The sequence below is a fragment of the Muscardinus avellanarius genome, assembly GCF_963383645.1.
Source record: "Muscardinus avellanarius genome assembly, chromosome: X".
In the NCBI taxonomy this organism is placed as follows: Eukaryota; Metazoa; Chordata; class Mammalia; order Rodentia; family Gliridae; genus Muscardinus; species Muscardinus avellanarius.
In genome coordinates this window covers 89,936,332-89,963,385 of record NC_137792.1, presented here as the reverse complement: position 1 = coordinate 89,963,385, position 27,054 = coordinate 89,936,332, and the positions used below count along the sequence as shown (strand labels likewise).

Sequence of the window (27,054 nt, the reverse complement as noted above, 5' to 3'; positions counted from 1 at the left end):
TGTATATATATGAAAAATTAAAAGGCAACCATAAAAATGTCAAATGTTTGGAAAAATAGAAGTAAATATGTATCATATCAGTAAGCACAACTAGATTATTATAGAAATAGAGAAGAATTAAGAGTTAAGAAAATGATGGATACATTATAGTTATTTATTTGTAATAAAAATGTGGCACTGCGGTGCATCAGACAAAGTTGATCTTTTCAGTAAATAATGTTGTTATACCACATACAATGAATTGCAACTGCGTATCAAAATGTAAAAGAACAATAATACTTCTAGAAAAACATAGAAGTATATCTTATTGGCTTTGGGCAAATATTTCTTAGAACACAAGTATATTATTAACAACATGCTATAAGGTTAAACATTACAAATTTATATTAATCAAGCTGGGCATGGTGGCACAGGCTGAGACAGGAGGATCACAAGTTCAAAGCCTGAGCAACTTACAGAGACCCTGTTTTAAAATAAAAAATAAAATAGGGCTAGGGGTGTAGTTCAGAGGCAGAATATCCATGTGTTCAATCCCCAGTAACACACACACACACACACACACACACACACACACACACACAGAATTTGTGTTAAAGACATCATCAAGAAAGAGAGCAAACAAACTCCATCCAGATGGGAGATGTTTAAAACGAATACAATTAGCTGGGTGTGGTGGCGTACACTTGTAATCCCAGCATTTTGGAGGCTGAGACCAGAGGATCGCTGTTTGCAGACAGCCTCAGCTACTTAGTGAGGCCCTCCACAACTTACTGAGACCCTGTTTCAAAATAAAGAATAAAAAAACCATAGGGAAGAGGGTGTAGCTCGGAGGTTAAATGCCCCTGGGCTCCATCCCCAGACCCGGAAAAACAAACAAAAACAAACAAAAAAATGAATACAATTGAATATGACCAGATACTCCAAAGAACTCCTACAAATCAATAATGTTAGACAGCATAATAGATATATGGGTAAAATATATGACCATATACTTTTAAAGAGAGAATATCCAGAGCCAGACTTGGTGGCGCACGCTTGTAATCCCAGCATTCGGGAGGCTGAGACGGGAGGATCACAGTTTGTGGCCAGCCTCAGGTACTTAGTGAGGCCCTCTGCAACTTAGTGAAACCCTGTTTCAAAATAAAGAATAAAAAATAGGACTAAGGGTGCAGCTCAGAGGTAGAATGCCCCTGGGTTTCAGTCCTACTACCGCAATAAATAAATAAATAAATAAATAACTTAATTAAAATAAATAAATAAGAATATCCAAATAGCCAACGAGCATACAAAAAACTCCTCAGCATCATCAATCATCAAAGAATTACAAATTAGAAGCACACAGGTAAATAAAAACAAATCAACCCAGGAGGCTAAAATGAAAATGACAGATAACAAGTACTAGCAAGGATCTAAAACATTTGGGACTCCCATGGACTGCTGGTAAGAGTGGAAATTTATATAACCACTTTGGAAAGCTGTTTGACACCCTATGAAAGCTAATGTAGCTTATGATGCAGTAATCCTTCTCTTAATGTGATTAAGAGAAATGTGAACATAAATGCACAAAACATTTGGGCAAGTATGATTTCAATAGCATTATTCATAATAGCCAAGAACTGGAAACAACCCAAATAATCACCACATGTAGAATGAATAAATGACTTGCTGTATACTCACACAATGAACTTCTATGCAACCACTTGTGTGAATCCTATAAATATAATGATACTTGAAGATGCTAGATATATAGGCTGGGCGTGGTGGCACACTCTTGTACACTTATAATCCCAGTACTTGGGAGGCTGAGAAAGGAGGATACAGGTTCCAAGTTAGCCTCAGCTACTTAGTGAGACTCTCAGAAACTCAGTGAAACCCTGTTTGCAAATTAAAAAATTATATATATTGTGTCTGAGGGTATAGCCTGGAGGTAGAATGCCCCCGGGTTCTATCCCCAATACCACAAAAAAGGAAGCTAGATATAAAAACAAGTGCATACTTTATAATTCCATTTACACAAAGTTCAGAAACTTAGTAGTGAATAGCAAAAGAATTCAGGGTAGTGTTTTACTTTGTGGGAGGATAGTTGCTGGGAAGGTGCAAACAGCACTTAGGTGCTATTACTATTGTACTTCTTGATTTGAATGAATACAGGGGTCATTTTTACTTTGTAAAAATTCATTCAGAGCCAGGCGTGGTGGCGCACGCTTGTAATCCCCTCACTTGGGAGGCAGAGACAGGAGGATCGCGCAGGTTCGAAGCCAGCCGCGCGTGCTGGCTTAGGAGACCCTGTTTCCAAATAAAAATGTAAAAATAGGTCTGGGAGTGTAGCCCGGAGGTAGAAGGGCTTCCAGGAACCCCAGTACCACACACACAAAATATTCATTCAGCTGTGTACTTACAATGTGTTCTGTCTCCAGCATTTTGAAGATATTTATATATGTACATATATATTTATGTGTATACACACAACACACATACATGCACACACATATATACATAGATATATACATATATATTATAAATATATAACAGATAAAGAAAGCACTTGTTAAAAGAATATGACAAATGTTTCCTTTGTTTAAAATACACAACTATAAGCCAGGCAGTTTGTGTTTCGCATGACTCTAATCCCAATTACTTAAGAGACTGAGACAGAAGGATCACAGGTTGGAGGCCAGCCTCAGCAACTTAGCAAGATCCCATTTCAAATAATAATAATGGCCGAGCGTCGTGGCTCATGCTTGTAATCCCATGCTTGGGAGGTGGAGACAGGAGGATCACGCTGGTTTGAAGCCAGCCTTGCTGGCTTAAGAGACCCTGTTTCCAAATACAAGTATAAAATAAGTCTGGAAGTGTAGCCTGGAGTAGAAGGGTTCCCAGGAACCCCAGTACCACCAAAAAAATTAATAGTAGTAATAGGCAGCCAGGAGGCATGGTGGTGAACACTTGTAATGGCAGTAATGGGGAGGCTGAAACTGGAGGATTGCAGGTTCATGGCCAGCCTCAACAACTTAGTGAGGCCGTCTACAACTTAGTGAGACCCTGTTTCAAAAATAAAGAATAAAAGCCAGGCATGGTGGCGCACACTTGTAATCCCAGCATTCTGGAGACTGAGACCGGAGGATTGTGATTCGCGGACAGCCTCAGCTACTTAGTGAGGCCCTCCGTAACTCAGTGAGACCCTGTTTCAAAATAAAGAAAAAAATAGGGCAGGGGCTGTAGCTCGCAGGTTGAATGCCACTGGGTCCCATCCCCAGACCCGCAAAAAAAAAAAAAAAAAAGAATAAAATAGAGCTGGGGGTATAGTTCAGAGGTTGAATGTCCCGGGGTTCAATCCTCAGTACCTCATACAATATATATGGCTTGGGGTATAATTTGAAGGTAGAATGTCGTGGGCTAAAGTCCCAGTATAAAAAAATACCTCCATAGAAAGCTCTTATATTATTTTTGCATATTTGACAAGTGGGAACATTGATACTTTTTATTTTCTGCTTTGTTCTTTGAATGAGAATGACCTGGGAAAAGTACATGAACATCATAAATATTTAGTGTAAACCTGAAGTAGTAAGGCCTACAGTAAAGCTCAAATTGGACAGATTTGAATCTGTTTGACAAGAAAGGAAAAAGCCAGAGAAATATCTCAGGTTCTGCTTACCTACAATCACTATATTAATCAGCAGAAATTTGTGGGTTTGGAGGTCTGTGCAAGAGTCTGTTGTCACAAATTCAATATAGGTCTCCTCTCTGCATAATATGTTGCTTTCTCATAGCCCTGAGGTACCTGGTTAATACAGATACTGTGAAGACAGGGTGATTTGTGGAAGCTGAAACAGGAACACGGCATTCTCACATTCTTCTCAACATCCTCAAGGGATCTTCCATGTGGTACCTATATTAAAAAAAGAATGTAAAGAGAGGAGCTCAATAATAAAGATGTTTATGGCAAACTTTTGACTACCAAATCTCTATGTGTATTGAAACCAATTACTTTATTTTGCCTGCCTACTTTGCAATGGCAGCTTATATATTAAATGTATTGTGCTTTAAAGGGGAAGTACCTAAGCTTGGGCTTTGATATTTGAATTCAATTGGAATTTTTTCACAGGTTGGTCCAGAAAAGGTCAACATTTTGGCTTCATAATTGTATGTTTTGTCATAAGCCAATTCAATCACACATGAACCAAACAGGTCTAACATGATTTTACTGGCAGAAGGCCAGTAGGCCTCTGCTGTGCTGTCTCTTACCTTACAGGTTTTGAATAATCTTTGTAGTGGTTCCAGAGTGGCTGGGGCTCTCTAGTTCCGGGTGCATGGGTGCATATGCAATACAGGTTCGTTGGTCAGCTTCGGTGAGTTCCAGAATTATCTTAGCATATTTAATAATCATGCATAGATTACAAATTCAGGAATCATTTTCCTGGCACATGTAAGAAATTTAAATTCCATTTAGACAAGAAGATTATAAGAAAGGCTGTTCAGGAAATTATTTCTATGGTTTAGTTCATAAAATACATTTAGTGCCAGGTTTTTCTTTTTGTATTTCTCAAATCAAAAGATCAAGGTGAAAAAAAAAAACTAGTCAAACAACTTTCCAAGTGTATTTCTTTGTTATTTACAGAATAGGAGGTACCATTTGGGTGTGCTTTTCTTTTTGTTTAGATGTGTATTTTATTTATGTTCTTTTTTGAATCCTCACAGCAATGTGGTAAAACAAGTACTGTTATTATTCCTATTTTTCAGATGAGGAAATAGATGCAGTGCCTAGGAAACTTATCCAATGTCACTCACCCAGTAAGTGGCAGAGCTGAGGTTCACAAGGAAATACATATTATTGCTGAGTTTAAATTTTTAACCATCCTAATATATTTTTCCATAAATGTGCTATCGCATCATATGATTATAACTTTCTTGATTGTTTTAAAAACAAACTCTTAGGAAAGAGATTCAGGCAGTTTTCAGTTATTGAACAGAAAATTGAGGATTAGAATGCTTTGTTAACCTGCCTAATCTTACCCAAGGAATGCTAGCAAAAGAAACAGTAAATAATATGTTTGGGCGATATGGCTTAAGGGATTTTCAATTTGTCTGTTTTAAAGCCTGTTCAGTCATATTAATGAAGCCTAGTGTTATATATTTCCTTCTACAGTTCTTACATAAATCACTCAACCTTCTTAACCCCTTCTCCACAACTCACAAGATTTCGTTCTATAACAATTTCTCTCTTCTTTACCTCCAGCCTCAAGCTTTGAATGGAAACCCGACGTGCACCTCACTCACTATGAAATAGGTGGGGACCCTTATTTAGATCATTCTTTCTCAGTTTGGGGAGATTTTGTTTGTCACCTCCCACTAGGTAGGTACATTTAAGAATGTGTAAAGGTGTGTGTGTGTGTGTGTGTGTGTGTGTGTGTGTGTGTTACAGGATTGAACCCATGGGCATTCTGTTTCCAAAGTACACCCCCAGCCCTTTACATTTTTTGTTTTATTTTGAACAGGGTCTTATTAGTTTGCTGAGGGTCTGGATAAGTTGCTAACACTGTCCACAGACCTGTGATCTTCTTGTCTCAGCCTTTCAAGTACTGGAATTACAGGGATGTGCCACCAGGCCTGTCTAAAATAAGTTCATTTCATATGTCTCTTTATGCAGTTATAACTAAACACCACAAACTGGGTTATTTATAATGAAAAGAAAATTATTAGCTCATGTTTTGGGTGCTGGAAAGTCCACAATTGAAGGGCCAACATCTAGTGGAGCCCTGTTGCTCTATCATACATGACAGAAGGCATCATGTGGGCAAGGAAGAGAGGGCAAGGGGCCAAAGTCATTTTACAATAAGGACAATAATGCATTCATGAGGGCAGAGACCTCATATGTTTATCACCTTTAAAGTTTCCACCTCTCATTCAGGTTGAATTGGGACTACACATGAACTTTAGGAGCAGTATTCAAACCATAGCATTCTACTTCTGGCTCCCCAAATTTCTGTCCTCACACAAAAAAATACATTTAGCCTTGTTCCATTAGCTCCCAAAGGCTTAAATGTTTCCAGTATCTACTCCAAAGTCCAAAATCAGTGTCTTATCTGAATCACACATGGATGAGACTCCAGGTACTTTTCAACCTGAGGCAAATTCCCCAGCAGCTATGAGCCTGTGAAATCAAAACAAGATACATTCTTTCAAGATGCAGTGGTGGAACAGGCATAGGACAGGTATTCCCATTCCAAAAGGGAGAAGTAGGCAAAGACAAAGGAGTAATAGGCTCCAACTAAGTCCAACACCCAAGAGGGGAAGCATTAAATATTCAAGCTCCAAAATAAAATTTCAATCCATGTGCCACTTCCTGTATGCAATGAGGCAGGGATTGAGCCCCTAAAGCTTTAGAGAGCCTCATCCATATTTCTTTGCTGGGATCAACCCATGTAGTAGCTTTTATATTTTGGAGTATTTTGTTTGCAGTTCTCTAAAGCTAGAATTACAAACTAGTAGCTCTAAAATTCTGGGATTTCAGGTGTGGCCCCATTTCCCTGGGTCCAGTAGGTGTTCTCTTAGTGGTAGCTCTCTATAGCAACTCTACCCTGAACCATGTTTGTGCCTAGGCCCCAGGTCATCTGATAGAGTTTACACTATTTAAATGAAAGTTGTCATAGCCCCACAGCTCAGATAGTGTATGTGACTAAAAGAATAGCTTCATGCAGACAATACCAAGGCTTACTGCCTGAGCTCTCCAGAATGCTGTTCAGGGCCACACCTAAGCCTGCCTGAGCTATGGTTGGGGTTGCCAAGGGGCACTGTGCTGGAATGCAGGGAACAGAGACATGGCCCTGGGCAGTAAATGCTGATATCTCTCTGGTAACCTTGCTCTTAAGCTCCTAGCTTTTAAAGGTGTCTGAAATGCCTTTAGGATCATTTTCACCTTTCTTGATAAATAACACCTGCTCCCTTCTAGCCACACTAATCCCTTTATCAACAGGCTGCTTGGCTGTACCTTTCCTGCTTATGTGGCCAGACTCTGCATTTTCCAAATATTTCCATTGTGCTTCCCCTTTAATTAGAAATTTTCCCTTTAAATAATCTCTCTCTCTCTCTCTCTCTCTCTCTCTCTCTCTCTCTCTCTCTCTCTCTCTGTCTCTCTCTCTCTCTCTCTCTCTCTCTCTCTCTCTCTCATTATCATAAGGAGTTATAATTCCCCATACAGCTTCTTCAGTCGTTTGCTCAGGAATTCCTTGTGCTATATATCCTAGTTCATCACTCTTCTGCCTTTCAGCAATCTCTGGGACATGGACACAATTGACATTGCCAAATTGTAACAAGAACTATCTTCACTTAGTTTTCAGCAAAATAATCCTCATTTTCATCTGAGACTTCATTAAAATGGACTTTACTGTTCATATATATACTAACATTATTATCATGACCATTTAAGTCATCTCTTAAATATTTCAGACTTCCCCTATAGCTCTTACTTCTGAGTCCTCAAAAGAATTGCCCTTAACATTCCATTCACAGCAATACACAGTTTTTGAATCTGCTCTTCCATACTCTTCCAGGTTCTACTCATTACTCAGATCCAAAGCTACTTGTACTTTTGCATTTATTTATTATAACAACTGTCCTGCTTCTTGTTACAAATTTTCTTAGTCTGCCTTTTGCTTGTATCAGCAATACAGACTGGGTAATTTATGATTACCAGAAATATATTGGATCATGGATCTAAAAGCTGGACAGTACAAGATTGAGGGGGCCTCTATCTCATAAGGACCTTCTTGCTGCACCATAACATGGCAGAAGTTATCACATGGGCAAGAGAGATGGTGCAATATTTGTACTCATCATTTTTTTTTGGTGGTGGTACTGGGGATGGAACCCAGGGGCCTTCTACCTCTGGGCTACACTCGCAGACCTATTTCATATCTTATTTGGAAACAGGGTCTCACTATGTTGCTGAGAGCCTAAGTATCTGAGGCTGGCTTCGAACCTGTGTACTCCTCCTGTCTCACCCTCCCAAGCATGGGTATTACAAGCCTGCACCACCACGCCTGGCTGAACTCATCATTTTATAAACAACTCACTTCCAAAATAGTGTCATCTAATCTCTAGTGAAGGTAGGGCCTTCATGACCCAATCATTTCTTTAAGGTACCACCTCTCAACACTGTTACTTTGGGGATTAAGTTTCCAACACATGAACTTTGGAGGATACAGTCAAACCATAATATTATGTGAGATGTATTGACTGTATATATATATATATATATATATATATATATATATATATATATAATCTTCATCTTCATGTTGGAGTATTTAAATATATATATATATATATATATATATATATATATATATATATATATAATACTTTTGTCAGTTATACAGTAATAAAAATGAAAAAAAATTCCTGAGTCGCCTGGTCCCAAATGTCAATAATGCTGAGGTTGAGAAACTCCAACTTGGAGGGATAATCATAAATCACCTTACAGGTTTGTTGCATGAGCTTATCTAGGACAATACCAGTTCTGTAAGTAGGCTGCTAACTTGTAAATTCCAATAGCTTTAATGCACTCAAGATGGCTCCTATGAACACAAAGTATTGTCTCAAAGATTGTTTCCCAAATATTTATAGGATTCTCAGGTAAGTGGTTAATAGTTTATTCAAAGAAACAAGAAACAAACAATTGAAATGCAAACTACTCCTTATAAGGGAAGAGCAAGAAGGGAGATACTCTGAAACAAGATGATTCATTCATTAGATTAGTACTGAAATCATGTTTAGAATTTTGTGCCCTGACTTAGAAATAGTCTAATTCTTTCATATGTTTGTGTGGAATTCTTAGACAACAAAAATAACAACAAAGGTTTCAGAGGGTAAATATTCTCTCTCAATTTTGTAAAATAAGGACACACATATATAAAAATAAACTAATAGAAGCCAGGCATTGTGATACATACCATAATCCCAGTACTTTGTAATCTGAGATAGGAGGATCACAGGTTCGATGCCAGCTTCAGCAATTTAGCAAGACTTTGTTTCAAAATAAAAAATAAAATAATAAAAGTTTTGGGTGTATATCTAAGAGGTAGAATGCCCCTGGGCTCAATTCCTAATACAAAGCAAAAAGAAAATAAAAATAGACTAACAGAAAACATTGAAGTTGGTGAGATTGCAAATTGGTGCAACCACTTTGGAAAACAGTATGGAGAATCCTCAGAAAAATGGGAACTAATTTACCATTTGACCCAGCAATACCACTTCTGGGTATTTATCCAAAAGGAAACGAACCAAACTACCAAACTAATGCATGTGTATCTATGTTCATAGCAGCACAATTCACCATAGACAAACTATGGAACCAGCCAAGATGTCCATCAACAGATAAATGGATTACAAAACTATGGGATATGTACACAATGGAATTTTACTCAGGCATAAAGAAAAACATAATCATATAATTTACAGGGAAATGGATGGAACTAGAGAACATTATGCTAAGTGAGATTAATAAGTCACAAAAAATAAGAAATTGGATGGTCTCCCTAAAATGTAGAAGCTAGGAAGAAAATGTATCATAGGACAAACTCTACTCAAAGAAGGAGATACTGTAGATAAGCAAGTAAGGCAACCCAACTGAGTGGATGGGAGGGGGGAAGAAGCAAAATGGCTAATGCATACAATGTATGTTAACAAACATATCAATGCCAATTACTAAGCCAAACATGAGAAGGAAAGAGGGGGTAGGGAATGGGGTGGGAATTGGGGAAAGGCTAATTGAGTGATGTGTGCATGTATTCCTTTACCATCTTGTACTCCATAAGATGAATGACTGCAATGTAGCAATTAAAAAAAATTGGAGCCCATGAGTGTAAGTCATCTTGCCCTACAATAGAAACATTCATGTATTTTGGATGGGTTTTTGGTGGTTTTAAGAGTCTGTATTTAGACTTCAAATATGCTTGGCAATCACTTATTGGTTCATCTTCAGAATATTACTGGGTACTAATTGTTTATGACAGAAAGTTTTGGGTTAAATACAGAATCAAACACAGCCTGAGAATTTAGGAGGTGGGAAAACTCAAATTATTGATTATAAGCAACAATCTCTCTGATAACCTGATGTTTCTGAATTTCACATAGTGAAGTGGAAAGAGCTACAGCCATGGTACCAGAAAGACATGGATTTCACCTGTAGCTCTGCAATTTTATAGTGATTGGAGTAGAGATACTTAACCTCTCTCTAAGCCTCAGGTTCCTCATGAGTGAAACAGCAAGCATACTGAGAATTTCCACCTAAGAACCTCGTGAGGATTTAATGGGATGACACGTATAAGTTGAGAATTATGCACTCTCTTGCATATGTTATTACTCAAAATATGTTAGTCTTTCATGTAACTTTCATGGGAATTGACTGAAGTTTTGAAATATAATACACAGAATACTTTACATTATCTAGTGTTCTCTCTATCCATCCAAAATCAGAGTAGTTATTTGTAAAGACCTTCTCATGGACATTTGTTTTTAAAATTTTATTACATTCTGTTGTGACTTAGGATGTAGATGGAATCACAGAGTAATGAACCTATAAGACACCAGGTAATGAAAAGACTAATTCTATTGTATGGCCATATTGAAAAGTTATTTTCCATAATGATGCATAGAGATCTACAGAAAAAACCTTCTGATCATAGGTAGTAAATTGCAGGAAACATGGGATCCAAACACGTTTGTTTTAGGGTCAGCGTTTCTAAACCATACTGCAAACATTGCCCTCTAGTTGTCATATATCAAGAATTGTCGAGCCGGGCGTGATGGCGCATGTTTGTAATCCCAGCCTTCGGGAGGCTAAGACCAGAGGATCACGGTTCGTGGACAGCCTCAGCTACTTAGTGAAGCCCTCCACAACTTAGTGAGACCCTATTTCAAATTAAAGAATAAAAACTAGGGCAGGGGCTGTAGCTTGGAGGTCAAAGGCCTCTGGGTTCCATCCCCAGACCAGCACACACACACACAAAAAAAAGATCTGGAAGTATGGAAGAATAACCCAGAGGTAGAAAAGCCCCTGGGTTCCTCCCCCAGTATCACAAAAACAAAAGAATTATCAAAGTAGTCTGATATGCTTCTGGTGATAGTGTGAATTGGCATAATTTTAGATGACAATTTATTGATATATCTTAAATAGTTAAATAATAATTTTTAAAAATTCTATAATTTTTGGGGGGCCCTATTATCCCACATCATAATGCGGTTTATAGTGATAGTGACATACATGCACATAGCGCTAGGTGGGAGTTCCCGGGATTCATCTCTTCTTTTTATTCCTAGTTATACTCTAGGAATATATCCTGAGGAAATAATCCAAAACAGTTTATAGGAAAGATGCTCATTTAAACATTATTTGTAACGATAAGAACTTGAAAGTATTCTAAGTCACTATGTGAAGGTCAAATAGTTATACCCAGGTAATAGGATGCTATAAAGCCATTTTGAAAGATGTTGACATACAAATATGGTAAAAATATGATTCTAGATTCATACAGTGATATGAAAAACTGTTTTTATAACATAAATCCAATTTTGCTTTTTTATATATGCATGTGAAACAGTTGCCTAAACAAAAATGGTTTTGTGGATTTTTTTTGTTTTTACTTTAAATTTTTATTTTATGAAAAATTTAAACAAAAATACTATTTTTATTAGTAGGTAGAAGAAATACTATGTATTGTATAATTTTGAAATACTTAAGAAAGGTGAAGTTTTACCTTAGCCCTGAGGGGTGGACCTACTGCTCATTTGGGAAAGATGAGAGCCTAATGTCTGAGCTGTCTAGCCTTGGAGAAAAATCTAGAGCAGCAGCCTACTCAAGGGCCTAATTAACAGGTAAGTGTGTCCAGCTTAATTTAAATAATAAGCCTGTGTACCTGCAATTTATCTAATCTGTTTGTAGTTTATACCCTGAAATTGCCATACTCTTTAGCAGTTTGAAACTCTGAGTGGCTGATAGAGCCTATATGAACCATTGACTTGGTGTGAAGGAAAGAAGCAAGAGAAAAAGAAAGGGCAAATGCTTTGGGCCACAGAACATAGAGTTCAGAAAGTATCACCCTCCCTTTTGTTATGCAGCCATTAGCTTGGATGATGTCAGCAGATAGTTAGCCAGCAAAGAAGTGCTTGTTTGAGGTTAGCATTTCCTAATCCTTCCAATTATCCAGAAGTTGAGAGCAGGTATAGAAGATTTCATCTCCTCCATTTTCTTTTCAAATTTGGAACAATCTTAAAAGTAGGAACCAAAAAGACATTCTGGTTAGTATTCCAGAAGATTCCCAGACTTAGAGCTGTACACACTGTTTTCGGTTCTCTCTGAGACATCAGAAAGCAGTTGTGTGATTACAACTTTTTGGTTTTGCTTTTGGTTTTCTGTTGCTATTTGCATGAAAATTCTATTTGGAAAAAGTAATTTACAGAATTATTCCAGGGATTGGCTTAAGATATCTATGTATAGTTCGTAAATACCTACTGGCATGTTTGTTGCTCCATTGAACTGACTTCATTATCACACTATTTCTCTGTTCGCTTTCCTTCTTTGCCTCTGTAAAAGGGATGAGAAGATAAGATCAAATATAGATAAAAATAAACTCACAAGGCATAGTTTTTCCTGACTTAAAAAAGACATAAGTAGCCAGGCATGGTGGCGAACGCTTATAATCCCATCATTTGGGAGGATGAGATAAGAGGATCGCGGTTCAAGGACAGCTTCAGCTACTTAGTGAGGCCCTTTGCAACTCAGTGAGACCCTGTTTCACAATAAAGAATAAAAAACATAGGGCTGGAATGTAACTCGGAGGTAGAATTCCATGGGTTCCATCCCCAGTAACACACACACACACACACACACACACACACACACACACACAAATTAAAAAGACATAAGTATAAAAAATAAAAGACCCAAGTATCAATTAAATGTAATTTTACCACCTGGAGAAAACTCACTTTCACTATTTTGGCATAATTTCTTCTAGACTTTTTCCAATATATTAGGATACATTTGCTTTTTCCATGTTGTTAAATATTCTGCAAAATATATTTTCTCAGTTGAACAGTGTAAAGTTTACTTAAACACTAACAAAATGTTCAGATATTCAGTACATTGAGTTTTTAAGAAATTCTGAATAGCATTAAAATGAATAGACTTCTAATTAAATTTTTGTCCACATTTTTGTTTACTTGGGGTAGATTCCTAGAATTAAGAAGCATCGGGTCAAAGTGAACGAACATTCTTCAAAATTTTTTTTTAAATAGGAGTTGAACACAGGGGGCATTCTACCTCTGAGCTACTTTTTATTTTTATATTTTATTTTGAAACAGGATCTTGCTAAATTGCTAAGGCTGGCCTCAAACTTTCAATTCTCATTTCTTAGCTTCCCAAGTACTGGGATTACAGGCCTGTGCTACTATGCCTGGGCTATAATCTTCAGATATTTGATACATGTTGCAAAATTGATTTCCAGAAATGTATACCAATTTACAGTGTCATCAACTATGCAAATAAACATAAATCTGGCTTTTCAGATCACACTAAAAACACAAATATAATAAAATTTGATTTTGATGGCAGTCATAGAAATAGAAACGACTGCTACTTTTACCATTCTTTTGTCTTATGTGCTAGGACTACCCTTACTTACACTGAGATATATTCAGATAGAAATAGGGTGTAAAAGGAAGATGGATACAAAATAAATTTCAAAATAATGCTAAAGGCACTCCTACAGTTTGAACCCCCCAAAAAAATTAATGTAGAAAGTTTATTGTCCCTGTAGAGTTATTGAGAGGTAGACATTTAAGAGACCATTGAGTTGTAAACTCTGTCTTCATGAATAGATTAATGTCAGTAATCTGTTCCACTGGGAGTGTATTTTTGATCAGGAGGATTAGTTTTCCCTGATTTTTTGTCTTGTGGATGCTTGCGTATCCACATTATGTTACAACACAGAGTGAGGGCCAGAGGTCAGTACCATACTTCTGGACTACCTAGCCTCAAAACCCATGAGCTAAATAAACTTCTATGATACTATGTCTAGCAACAGAAAATAAAGTTAGACAATCACCTTAGAAAATTCTCAAGTGATTTTGTTAACAATAACTGTGAATCCAGGTGTGTGATTACAGGTACACACCTGTAATCCCAGTACTTTGGGGTCAGGGACAGAAAGATCCTAGATTCAAGGCCAGCCTCACCAACTTAGCGAGGCCCTCTGCAACTTACTGAGGCTCCGTTTCAAAATAAAAAAATAAAATAGGACTGGTTATGTAGCTCACAGCTAGGATGTCCTTGGGTTCAATCCCAACAACAATAACAACAGTGAAGGATCCCTTTAAGTTACATGGTAAAAATCCATGTTCAAGTGTCTGTATTCTTAGGCTCAGCAACTGACAAATACAATAAACTTAACCACACTCTGGGCCTCCTTGGAGGCAATGGGAACACAGTAGTGAAGAAGACAAAGTTCCTCCTGAAAGCATACAGTCTGATAATTTCACTGAAACAAATCACCACTTCTACTTCTAACCCTACCAGAAAATCTTTGGCTATAATTTGACTGTTATCATGTCATTTTATACTCATTCTTTCCTGAAGATAGTGATCTTGTCTAGTAAGCTCTAATCCACTCAGTAAAAGTTTATCCTAAGTCTCCTATGAAGATCTTCTCAGCTATTCTCATCATCTAAATACTTAAATCTGTGCCTACAATTTACCACTTGATTATTCATTGTCTTAATTTCCTCCTGTGAAAGACTGCAGGCTCCTTCCACACAGCACCTAGTGAAAAGCTTATACCAATTAGCCTTTTCTTCACCAGAGACTTGCTTTAATATATTAAGTTGAGATATTGAACAAGGCTTCTCTGTCTTGAACCAACCCTACTCCAGGAGATTTCATTACAACTTAACCTTCATTCCTATATTCCATCACCACTCCAAAGTTCCTCCAAGTGAAGTCTGGAAGTACTGGAGTTGAAGAGAAAAGATACATGGTCAATCAATACTGAAGTTTCAAAATGTGTTAGAGTAGGTTGGACGTTTTGTTTTGGTTTATAACTTTTTGTGGTGCTAGAAATTGAACACATGTGTTGGAAATTGAACCTGAGCTACACTCTCAGCCTGATTTTTATTCTTTATTTTGAAACAGGGTCTCACTAAGTTTCAAAGGGCCTCATTAAGTAGCTGAGGCTGGCCGTAAACACAGATTCTCCTGTCTCAGTCTTTCTAAGTACTGGGACTACAAGCATGTGCCACTATGCGTAGCTCCTGTTTATAATTTTTATTGATGCATAATATTTGTCCATATTTTGGGTTAAAGTATGATAAATAAATATATGTATACAATGTGTAATGATCAAATCAGGATAATAAGCACTATAATTTTCTCCAGTGTTAATCATTTCTGTGTTGGGAGCTTTAGTACTCTTCTAGTTATTTTGAAATATATCATAGACTTTGGTAGACAATAGTTACCCTACTGTGCTATAGAAAACCATAATTGTTAATCTTATAGAACAAAGTACAATAGTGGTCACTAGATACTAGAAAGGGCAGAAGGGAGGGGGGATAAGAAGGTTAAGTTGGACTTTTTAATACCTGAAAATGACAACAACAACAAAAAAAGCTGGGGAATATACTTGAAATGTTTTTAGGGGTTAGAAATTGGAGATTGCACATGCCATGTTTAAGGCAGTAATTAAAAAAAGAAAAGTGACATGCTTTTAACTATCACTATTCAATAAACTGACTATCAATATAGGCTTTTAAAAATTTTCCTAAAAGGTATTCTAGTCAGAACAGATAATAGGATTTAGTACTTATACCAAGATAAATTGCTATTTTTTGGATCCCTAGTGTTGTTTTCATCGAGGAGTTATATAATAATGTTTTCTTTGCTTTAAAATCCAGGGCCTTTAATTCAGTTTTTGATGACCACAAATGCCTTCACAACACTTCTTTTTCACTGTAAATAGAAGGCACAAGTTATTCCATAATACCTTTAAAGCAGTGACTACTTCTGATGCTGGTAGAGATATGGCATTAAATGGCAGGGTCTTGGTATCAACAAAGTCTTCTTAAAAAACCCAAAAATTCAACTGTGAAAATCATACAAAAAATCACCAGTCTTTCTCATGTTTCTAGTATTTTACAGGTTTCCGATACAACTCTGTTATTCTTAAAGTACATAATTTGAAATTAAGAGATAAACTGATACGTAACACATAATTAAAACCTATCATACTCACAACAATGTGTTTTTCTTAACTATTTAGAATAATAAGACTAACACATACTATATTTCACTCTGTACCTCATTGGAATGAGCAAGTCAGGTTGGTAAAAGGATTTCTCAGAAAGGTATTATGTAAGAGGCCTTGTTTTAATTTTTCTGCATTTTGAATAATATTTCCCTGTAAGTCTTAATCACATAGCTTCCTTCATTTCTAGACAGAAAAGATCTAAACAAATGAGTCAGACTGTAACCCACACTGAGGCATTAGCTGGTGTTGTGTAATTACAGGACAAGTGTATCACTACTCCTAAGCCTGAAAACAAGTATATCCCAATAACACAGGCTCATAGGCTGCCTCAAATTTTGAGCACCGGTAGCTGGATGCTAAATCCCACTATTGTTAACTCTAAGAATACTGATTATAGAGCTGGACTCCATTTTGTTTATAAGTCCTATACATGGATATTGGTGGAAATCTGTGTCATTTTCACAAACAAATCTCTGCTTGTAGGTAGGAAACTTATAAAATTTATTCAATTGGATTGTACACACAATCATTCTTCCTCTCTTCTGCAATCTTTTGAGAGGGATTCCCATATTGCAGCAGTGAGACATTTGGCAGGTGTTACTGTGTTATCTGTTCAGGCTAGTAATGAATTCTAATTACCCTCTTTTTCTGTTTTAAGGAGCCTCTGAGAGGGGAGGGGTAAAAGGAGGAGAACCTGTCAAGAAAGAGAAAACAGTTTGAAAGAAGTGCTAAATGAAAAAAGATGTAAAGGAGAAAGAGAGTTAAACAAGGGGGAGGAATGGTGAGAAGAGGAGAAGAAGTAGTAGAATCATCAAGAAAGGCTGAGTTGGGAAGGAGTTAGCTGAGAAGTGTGAGTCTTGGGGAAAGCTCAGGTTTTGTAAATAGAACTGGATCTGAATACCAGTCCCTACATTTTCCAGCACTATGACTTTGACAAGTCAATTCACTTTTATGTACCTGTTTGTTAACCTGTGAAATTAATTAGGGTAATATTACTATTTGTTTGCTGGAGTTTCTATGATGCATATAAAGTATATGACATATATTAGCTATTCAAACAAAATGTAGCTAATATTTGGGTGGTGGTTATTTTTATTGTTGCTACAGTATTATTGTTAGTGACAACGTTCTTTGATAGTAATAAAACACAGCAAATCAGTTGCCATGACATTTAACAATAAAAAAGTGTATCTATGAAAGATACTACAGATAGCCCCCTCAGATGTCTATTTTAGCAAAAGAAATTTGAATATCACTCTGCTTGGAAAAGAAAATAATTTCATTATATTATTCACATATTAGGTATTCAGCTTTACATCACTTTCACAGTACAAGATTTCATCCAATCAAGTAATAATAAAGCTATACATTATACACATGATTGGTTTTGTTTCTAGTACTTTCTTTTCAAGTTCTTTAGAATATGTAGTGATAAAATTCAACATTAATTAGAAGATACAGAAAATGCCTGTACCTAAGTTTATTATTATTAACATAATTATTCTTTGATTTTATCTCCCCATAGGATTCTAGAACATGAATTGCAGTTGGTTCCATAATAAATTATTTTACAGCTATTTTACTTAAGATATTATCAAGAGTAATTATCATGTGGATCATATAGAATAAATGATTTCCTTAAATGGGAAAGCAAAAGATTAGACACCTGGCTCTGTAAAGGGCCTGATATTAAAGGTGTACAAAATTCTGATAAAGTTTGTTACCTTACAGCAATGCATCGGAAAGGAGACATGCCAGTGCACTGAGGGTGAAGACTTAAAAGTGCTTCCCTTGTTTAATGCACCATCATAACAGGATCAGGTAACTAGGTCAAGTTAAATGTTTATTCATTGATACTAATAAATTAAAGAATGCCTCTACTAGCTACATATCCAGAGTTTCAGTGTGATAGAAAGAATGAGTGTAAGCTGGGTGTGGTGTCACATGCTTGTAATCCCAGCATTTGGGAGGCTGAGACTGGAGGATCGCGGTTCGGGGACAGCCTCAGTTACTTAGTGAGGCCATCTGCAATTCAGTGAGACCCTGTTTCAAAACAAAGAATAAAACACCAATAAAAATAAAAAAGAAATAAAAAATAAAAATAAAGAATAAAAAAACAGGACAAGGGGTGTAGCTTGGAGGTTGAATGCCCTGGGTTCCATCACAGACGCGCAAAAAAAAAAAAAAAAAAAAAAAAAAAAGCTCTCTGTCATTGTAGAGAAAATTTTGATCTGTTTGCTTGAAAATAGTCAAAAAACTACATTAGCTCCATTGCCCAACTGATTCAGGTATGTCATAATAAGAATTTGTTTTGATTTAGGCTCCAAACCAAGCATTTTTGTTAAATCTTAGAGAAAAATATATATCTACCTTTGCATCTAAGCGATAGTTACTGAAATCAAGCCTTCGTCCTAAGCACTGAGCACTGATTGTGCTCATATGGATCAGCTGAATCCATAGAGGGACTACTGAAAATACTTTCAAGATAGAAACAGCTCAAATATTTATCAGCAAAATGAGTAGGTAAATGGTAAGTTGGTATATATATTTTGGGGGGAATACTGGGGATTTACCTCAGTGGCATCCTACCTCTGAGCTGTTACACATCTAGCTCTTTTATTTTGAAAGAGTTTTGCTAAGTTGCAAAAGGTCTCACTAAGTTGCTTAGGCTGGCCTTGACCTGCCATCCTCTTTGGCTCAGCCTTCAAGAACTGTGATTACAGACATCGATCACCCTGCCCAGCTAGTATATTACATTTTAACACTACACAAAAAGTGAATAGATGAACTGCAGGTATGTGTAATAGTATGGTAGAATCTCCAATATATAATTTTGAGTAAATGCAACCAGAAACAACATTATAAATTATTTGTTGAAAGTTCAAAAGTTGGCAAAAATAATTCATGATACTGTGATTCAAGATAAGTTGGGCATCATGCTGCATGCCTGTAATCTCAGTACTTCAGAGGATGAGAAAGGAGGATCACAGTTTTGATGATTTTATTAACAATATACTGAGACCCTTATTAACCTAGAGAGACTATTTCAAAACAACATAAAAAGCTGTACATCGTGGCGTACACTTGTAATCTCAGTCAGTACTTAGGAGGTTGAGACAGGAGTATTGCAGGCTTGTAGCCAGCCTCATCTACATAGTGAGGTCCTCTGCAACATAGTGAGACCCTGTTTCAAAATAAAGGATAAAAAAATACAACTGGGAATGTAGCTCGAAGATAGAACACCCCTGGATTCCATCTCAGCACCATGAAATAAAACAAAAAAGGGCTGGGGTTTAGCTTAAAAGGTAGAATGTCTTAATTCCCCAGTACCACATGTACCAAAAAAAAAAAGACACAAGATGGTTAACTTTGGGGAGGTAATGAGCATTTCCTAGGGGTCTGGTAATGTTCCGTGAATTTGTTGCTAGTTGTGCAGGAATATAAAGTTTGTGAAAATTCATCAAGCTGTACATCTTAGAGTTGCCCATTTTAACTATGCATGTCAGACTTCTTATAAGGTTTATACTTTGAAAAACTCTTATGGCATGCTATAGCCAATTTAAAAGTACAAAAATTTTCAAATCCACTTTTCCTGTTTTGAAAGCATCAATATAATATTATGTTTTAGGAGCTCTTATTTTCTTTCAAGTGCTCTGTTATATTTTATATTTTGAAGGAAAGCTGTATGAGTGAGTTCCCTTTATTCACTTATTGATGAAGCTAGAGAAACATTACCACATGGACTGATAGCAACAATGTGTATGTGATTGTCTTTGTGTGTGTATGAGCTTGTGTGTGTGTATGTGTGTGCTGGTGAAGGAACCTAGGACCATGCATACATTAGCCAAAGGATATAACACTGAGATATAAACCTAGTACTCTAATTAGCTTTGTTAAATAAGTTTTGCTTCCTAGAAATAAAAGAAACCTTTATAGAAATAATTCACTAATGTTTGTATTTTATTTATTTATTTTTGGTGGTACTGGGGTTCCTGGAATCCCTTCTACTTCCGGGCTTCACTCCCAGACTTATTTTTTATATTTTTTATTTGGAAACAGGGTCTCTGAAGCCAGTGAGGCTGGCTTCAAACCTGCTCAATCCTTCTGTCTCCGCCTCCCAAGCGCAAGGGTTACAAGCATGCGCCACCACGCCTGGCCACTAATGTTTGTATAATGAATAATTCAATGTATATATTTATCAAACCTTACATAGTACCCCATTAATATATACATGTTTCATATTTATTGTATCTGTTAAATAAAAATGCATATATATTTATAAAACCTTTTAAAAGATCTCCCTCCCATCAAAGACCTCATTGGTCCTGAAGACTATAAGCAAACAATTTCTTGCAATGTGCAAAGAGTAAAGGGTAGCACAGGAATATGGAGGAGAGGCATCTCAATGTAGTCTGTAGTAATACAGGAGGAACTATTGTGGAATGACCCAGAGAAGGTAACACCTAGGCAGAGTCTTAAAGGATGAGTAGTAGTTAGCCAAATAAAGAAGAGGGTGGGAATTTCCAGAAGAAGAAATAGCATGAGCAAAGACAGGGTTGAGAAATAGCATATATAGAGAGGACACCCAAGCTTAAAAGTTTCAGATAAAGAGTGACAATAGATGATGGTAGGCAGTAGCCAAGTAATGACAAGCCATGCACAGTGATGGGAGTGACATCCCCAATGAAGCAAAACAGCGCATTCTCTAAAATACCTTTTATCTTCATATTTTTAACCTACAGTGCTGTAAATCCAGTGGTGACTACAGCTTCTCTTTTGTGTAATGTGCAGGGAAAATTGCTGGTTGTTCTCTCTATATACCATCTGTTGCATTTTGATCCTCATAATCTATCCCTAGGATTCCTGGTCTTGTTCTATTTTTTCAATTCCCAACTGTTTAGATTGGACCACAATGGATCCCTTTTGCTTCTGTGGTTCTTTGATAGTTTAGTAAAAGCTATTCAATTTTTTTCAGCCCATCTTTTTTTTTTTTTGTACTGGGGATTGGACCCAAGATCCCTCAACATCTGAACTATATCCAAGCCCTTTATATATTTTTTATTTTGAAATAGTGTCTCTAAGTTGTGAATACTGGTCTCTAACCTGCTATCTTCTTGTCTCAGTCTTCCAACTACTGGGATCACAGGTGTGTGCCACCACACCCACTTTCAGCTCAACATTTTATAAAGTTTATAAGCCATTCACTTTATGTTTTCTTTTATATATAAGACAAGCTCATAATTCCTTCATTTCAACTTTTAGGTAATGCCAGTATTATGTAATACTAACACACACTTATGCTCACTCTTTTTTGTGTACATGTACACACACACACACACACACACACACACACACACTAGCTGTGTTATGTTCAAGACCAAGTTATATAAAGCTCACTGATAACTTACTGATGCTTTCACCTTATTTTCTCTACCTGCCTAGACTCCTGAAGGCGTTATTTCTACTGCAAATGGAAAATGTTTGTCAGCTAGTCGGAAACAAAGGAACTTTACATAGAACAGAATTCAGCTCTCTGCTGTTTCCTCTGTTTGAGTGGATTTGTACTGTTTCTTAGAACTGCAACTATCTCTTACCTGGAAATACTGAATTTAAAACCTGTGAGTTTTTTTTATGAAAAGTTACTCCATTGGTAAACAGCATTCTAATAACTATTTCTTCCTCGGTGGAGCTGGGATATTTCCTTAAAGTTTACTTTCTAGGCCTCGCCCTTCTTGTAGAGTGGAATCCTTTGTTAGGGTTAGAATTTCTCATAAACCTGCTCAATAATTTGTTTGTGTTTGGCTTCTTTGGAACACTACACAAAGCAATCCTTGTAAAAGGCAAAACTGTGCTGAAGGCAGAGAAAGGAGGTTGAGACAGAGACTCAAAGTCACTCTTTTTAGACAGAGCCAGCTGGGTAATCTTATCTTAGCTGGCTACCTTTCAAGGTGCCCAATTCAGGGGCTTTCCCTTTAGGAGTGGCGTTTTCCCTCGAGGATGAGGAACTATCTAGTGGGGGTGCAAAATTTGGGAACTTCAAGGGCCCAGGGAAGTTCAGTGTTTGAGATAATCTTGGTGGACATAATGCAGCCCACGCACTGTGTCCCTCCAGCCTTTCCATGTCACAGGAGATCAGCACTTGGCTTCAGGACAGAGACCAGACTGAGAGGCGAGGTTAGGAGGAAGCTGGGAATCCAGGAAAGGAGACGAGATTGCTGAGGCACCTGCAACTCTGAGTCAAAGGCTGTCAGTCATCCGGGCTCAGGCTGCTCCGCTCTCTCGCAGCCCAGCCCTTTCCTGGGGCTGGGGCAGGGAATTGCTACATGCAGGATTACCTGGGGAAAAAACCAGAGCCTCACTTTGGTCCCTTCCGGTTAATTGACACCACTGGGAGCCCGGAAGGGGGAAGGGAGAGCTTCCCTCCATAAATGGTCCCACCCCTGGGCAAGGTGGCTCATTCTGGCACCTGCCACCAGTCAAGCTCAGCCGGACTGTGAGAAGACGCGAGGCGGAGCAAGCAGAGGGAGTGAGTGAACCATGGACAAGTTGAAGTGCCTGAGCTTCTTCAAGTGCAGGGGGAAGGAGGTAGGGGTCTGGAAGCCGTTGGAAGTGTGGAGGGCCCTGGAAGGGAAAACTTAAGAGGGAGGGCTAGTCTCAGGGTTTGCTTTCTGTGGTTACTCCTTGTTCTCCAAATTGTAGCTGTGTTCTGGAGATGTCCACATAAGAGTAGTCGAATAAGAGAAAGGCTCTTATGCTCACAGCGAGGAGACTCAGGACCACCTCAGCCTGTACCTTGGCAATGTCCACAAAGTCCTGTTATCTGTCCTCTTCTAGGCTGTGGCCATATGCTGGAGGGAAATTCGAAAGTGCACTGTCCTTATCTGACCCGAGGGCCTTTCATACCCCAGAGTGGCTGACAGGTTGAAAGAAAACCCCTCTCCTCCCACCTCCAAGTGGAAAGAGAGTTGCTCCACCTGGTGGGATAAGGAAACTAACTGTATCTGCAGATTATTCTGGCAGTTTGAAAAGCACTGATTTTAATGCTCCAGGACAGACAGAGAAGTTAAACTTCTCTGGACTTCAAACACTAAAATCTATCAGTGCACAAGAAAAGAGTACTCAAATTATTTTTATTTCAGTAGAAACTACAGTTGATATTTCCTCTCAAATATCTGATACAATATCAAGAGTATTGACTTTTACTTTTTACTAATGCATCTTTAAGACTTTTGTACTTGAAACCAGATTTTTGTTTACCCTTCATTCTGGTATGAAATTTAACTCTTCACTAAAATCTAAATGATTTCAGCTGTAGTCGTCATACAAATACCGGCCCACAGATTTATTTTTGTTTATCTCAAGGAGAAACTATTAAATAAAAGCAGAGATCTCTCCAATTTCAGGAAGATTCCCTTTGGATACAGTGTTCAGGATTTGTTCCTTCTCCCTTCCCTTCCTTTAACTATGGATTTGTGAAATTATTCTTCTGTGGAATTTGTAATAGTAGAAAGACAAGTTGTTGATATTTTTTCTTCCTCAGAAAGTGACAGCTTCATCTGAGAATTTCCATGTTGGTGAAAATGATGAGAATCAGGACCGTGGCAACTGGTCCAAAAAATCAGATTATCTTCTATCTATGGTTGGCTATGCAGTGGGATTGGGAAATGTGTGGAGATTCCCATATCTGACCTACAACAATGGTGGAGGTATTCTCGCTCCTTTATTCCCTCCAGTTATCAGTACGGTCTTTGATGATATTTGGGTTAGTGGGAGGATGAGAAACAATCATACTCCATTTATTATTAGACTGTGACCTACTACTTCAAGTTAAGAATATGGCTTCAAAAATTCTCAACTGTCTACTTGATAAAAGTTTTATGTTTAGCACTTCTGATCTTGTGATTTCAGATCCCATGTAATTTTCATCTAGGATTTAAAAGAAAAAAATACATATGTTACTCTTCAGACTCACCTTGTGATTTGCTTAAATTATAGCTCAATTCCGGATAAAAGGGAAACCTAGTTCTATCATGAAGCCCAATTTAATTGTTTGCTTAATTAAAACAAAGAATTACATTCTGATCATTTAAGTGTAGAAAGAGATGATGGCAAAGCAATTAATGTTTTATCTTAAAATATAATATACAGTTATACGTATTCTAAATTGAAAGGACTATGTAGAACTTTCTAAGCTTTGGAGGAATTTAATTCAAGGCTAGGTGTTTTATTCTTGCAAAATAATGGTGCTTACACCTTTTAGATCATTAAGATAGGCTCAATTAGAACAAAAAGGAAAGGAAAAAGAATAACAGTGACATGTGAAGGGAAATAAAATGAATTGCACAATACTCTAGTAATGTTGAAACAACTTTTCACTTACACCATATTTTATTTACTTGTAGTTACAGGTTGTATGAGAAATGTAGAGGTGACATGCCCTTAAATTTCATAACTGGGCAACACTGAAACTGTGCCACTATAATTATTTTTTTCTCAGTATAATAGGATTTTTTGTGGAGATATTCAATCTTCTATTTCTTGTTAATTGGTGCATAAAAATGTTAATATTGATCTTCAGATTTAAGGTGTTCTTTTCATTAAACATTTTAAGTGGTGGCAGAATAAATTTCCCTATGTAGGACTGACGTCATTTTGGTTGCGGTTTTGGTATTAGATGATGAATGAGTCAGAAACCACAGTCTTTTTGGTTTCTGTGTCCTAGGGTTCAATGGGTGAAAAGAAGAACTCAGACTCCTTTTGGGCCTCTTGTCTTTGTGTTTAGAATATGAAATTCCTTATGACTTGACATCATAAATACAACTGAGCAATTGCCACAAGTTCCTAGATACCATTTTAATCTAGTTTTAGTAGAGAATATTAAAATATAGCCCAAACATAATAGTATTATTTAACATAAGATATTATTGTTTGCCATTTCATTTAAAAGTTAATATGCCATATTAGCTCTTTGTTTTTTTTTTTTTGTGTGTGTGTGTGTAGATTGAACCTGGAGGGAGGGGTTTCTGCCTCTGAGCTATACCTCAGCCTTACTTATTTTTATTTTGAAAAAGAGCCTCACTAAGTTTTTGAGGCAGTCTGGAAACCTGCAATCATCCTATCTCAGCCTCCCAAGTACAGGGATTACAAACATGTGCCACTATGCACAGCTCTCATTTTTTAAAGATCACATCATTTTGGGGAATAGATATTCTGTGTTCTCTCAATTCCTTCTTTTTCCAACCCTAGGATAGAACAGGAACACGAAATTCAAATTTGACCAATGTTAAAAGACCAGATTTAAAATCACAGTGAAGTTTAGAAAAGTACTGCTAAAATATGGAAATATTTTTATCTATAGATTGTTTTAATAATTAAGATCTAGGGAAGCATTATTAACAGTTTTTGGCTACTATATTTTGTGAACAATTTATCTATCATGGTTATTATTAAGAATGAAATAAAATAATGGATAAAAAGCCATATATAGCCGGGCGGGGTGGCGCACGCTTGTAATCCCCGCGCTTGGGAGGTGGAGACAGGAGGATCCACAGGTTCGAAGCTAGCCTCGCTGGCTTAAGAGACCTGTTTCAAAATAAAAATATAAAAAAAGCCATATATAAAACTGAGAAAAATAATCAATTTTTTAAATGCTTTTCTACAACTGGGATGTTAAACTTTATTGTTGAAGGCTAAACAGAAACATTTTGCATTATATTTTCTTCATACTTGTCATTGGTAAGACTTAAATTTCTATTAGTCATAGTGATGATGGCATGCACATTGCAACATCAATTAAAACATATTTTTCACTATGGCCTTCCAGTGTTAGCATCAAAATAAATATGAGTATGTAAGAAGAGCTTGATTATCTCATTTTGAGTAAAATCTATTTTAAGAGTTGAAAATGTGTAATTTTTACATATGATGTTACCATCTGATAATATGAAAAATACTTGAGAAAAAATGCAAACATGTGTAAATGAAAGGTACATAACCCCAAAGCCTATTATATTTAATGGTCTACAATTGTTTTTATTAGATTTTTCCAAAATGTAAAGAATATTTGATAAATAAATGTAATTTTCTGTCACTGCTTCAGTTTATAATCTGGTAAATTTGTTGTTGTTGTTGTTGTTGTTGTTACTATTGTTGTTACTGGGGATTGAGCCCAGGGGCTTTCTATCTCTGAAGTACACCCCCAACCCTATTTTTTTTTGAATCAGACAGGGTCTTGCTAATTTGCTGAAAGTCTTGCTAAGTTCCTGAGGCTTATCTCAAGCCTGCTATCCTCCTGTCTCAGCCTTCTAAGTACCATGTCCAGCTTTGGTTAAGGTTTTAATGAGAAATACTATGGTCCAAATATGAATAGGAAAAAGTAAGTTAAAATGATAGGTTTAGTAAAAAGGGGAGAAGGGCTAGATAATCTAATATAGGAGTATTAGTGCCACTGAAATTTTAAGTTAACTATGAGTTTGTCTTAAAAGTTCAGATTCTTCATGCCAGATGTCATAGCAGACACATGTAATCCCAGTACTTAAGAGGCTGAGACAGGAGGATTTCAGGTTTGTGGCCATTCCCAGCAACTTAGTGAAGCTCTTCACAACTTAGTGAGACCCTGTTTCTAAATAATATATAAAACAGGCCTGGAAGTATAGCTCGGAGGTTGAAGACCCCTGTGTTCCATCCGCAGTTCCACAAAAAAATTAAGATTCTTCTATCAAAATCATTAAATTTCTTGTTAACATTGAGTAAA

General features: G+C 36.9%; 1 protein-coding gene and 1 pseudogene across 2 annotated transcripts in view; one reads left to right on the top strand and one right to left on the bottom strand.

Moving 5' to 3' along the window:
- Positions 1-22,422, bottom strand: part of LOC308278982 (pumilio homolog 3-like) — a 54,560-nt pseudogene extending 32,138 nt beyond the window's left edge. The window contains exons 1-2 of the transcript in view: positions 22,242-22,422; positions 6,706-6,796 (exon numbers count right to left, since the gene is read on the bottom strand). The product of the transcript in view is annotated as a pumilio homolog 3-like (transcript). The remainder of the gene's footprint in view (positions 1-6,705; positions 6,797-22,241) is intronic.
- Positions 22,423-22,838: 416 nt separating this feature from the next.
- The window catches only part of SLC6A14 (solute carrier family 6 member 14), a gene marked incomplete at both ends in the record, with an annotated part of 28,656 nt that continues 24,440 nt past the window's right edge, over positions 22,839-27,054 (top strand). Inside the window, 2 exons of the mRNA XM_080719279.1 lie at positions 22,839-22,886; positions 23,842-24,007. Coding sequence (XP_080575405.1) covers positions 22,839-22,886; positions 23,842-24,007 — 214 coding nt within the window. The remainder of the gene's footprint in view (positions 22,887-23,841; positions 24,008-27,054) is intronic.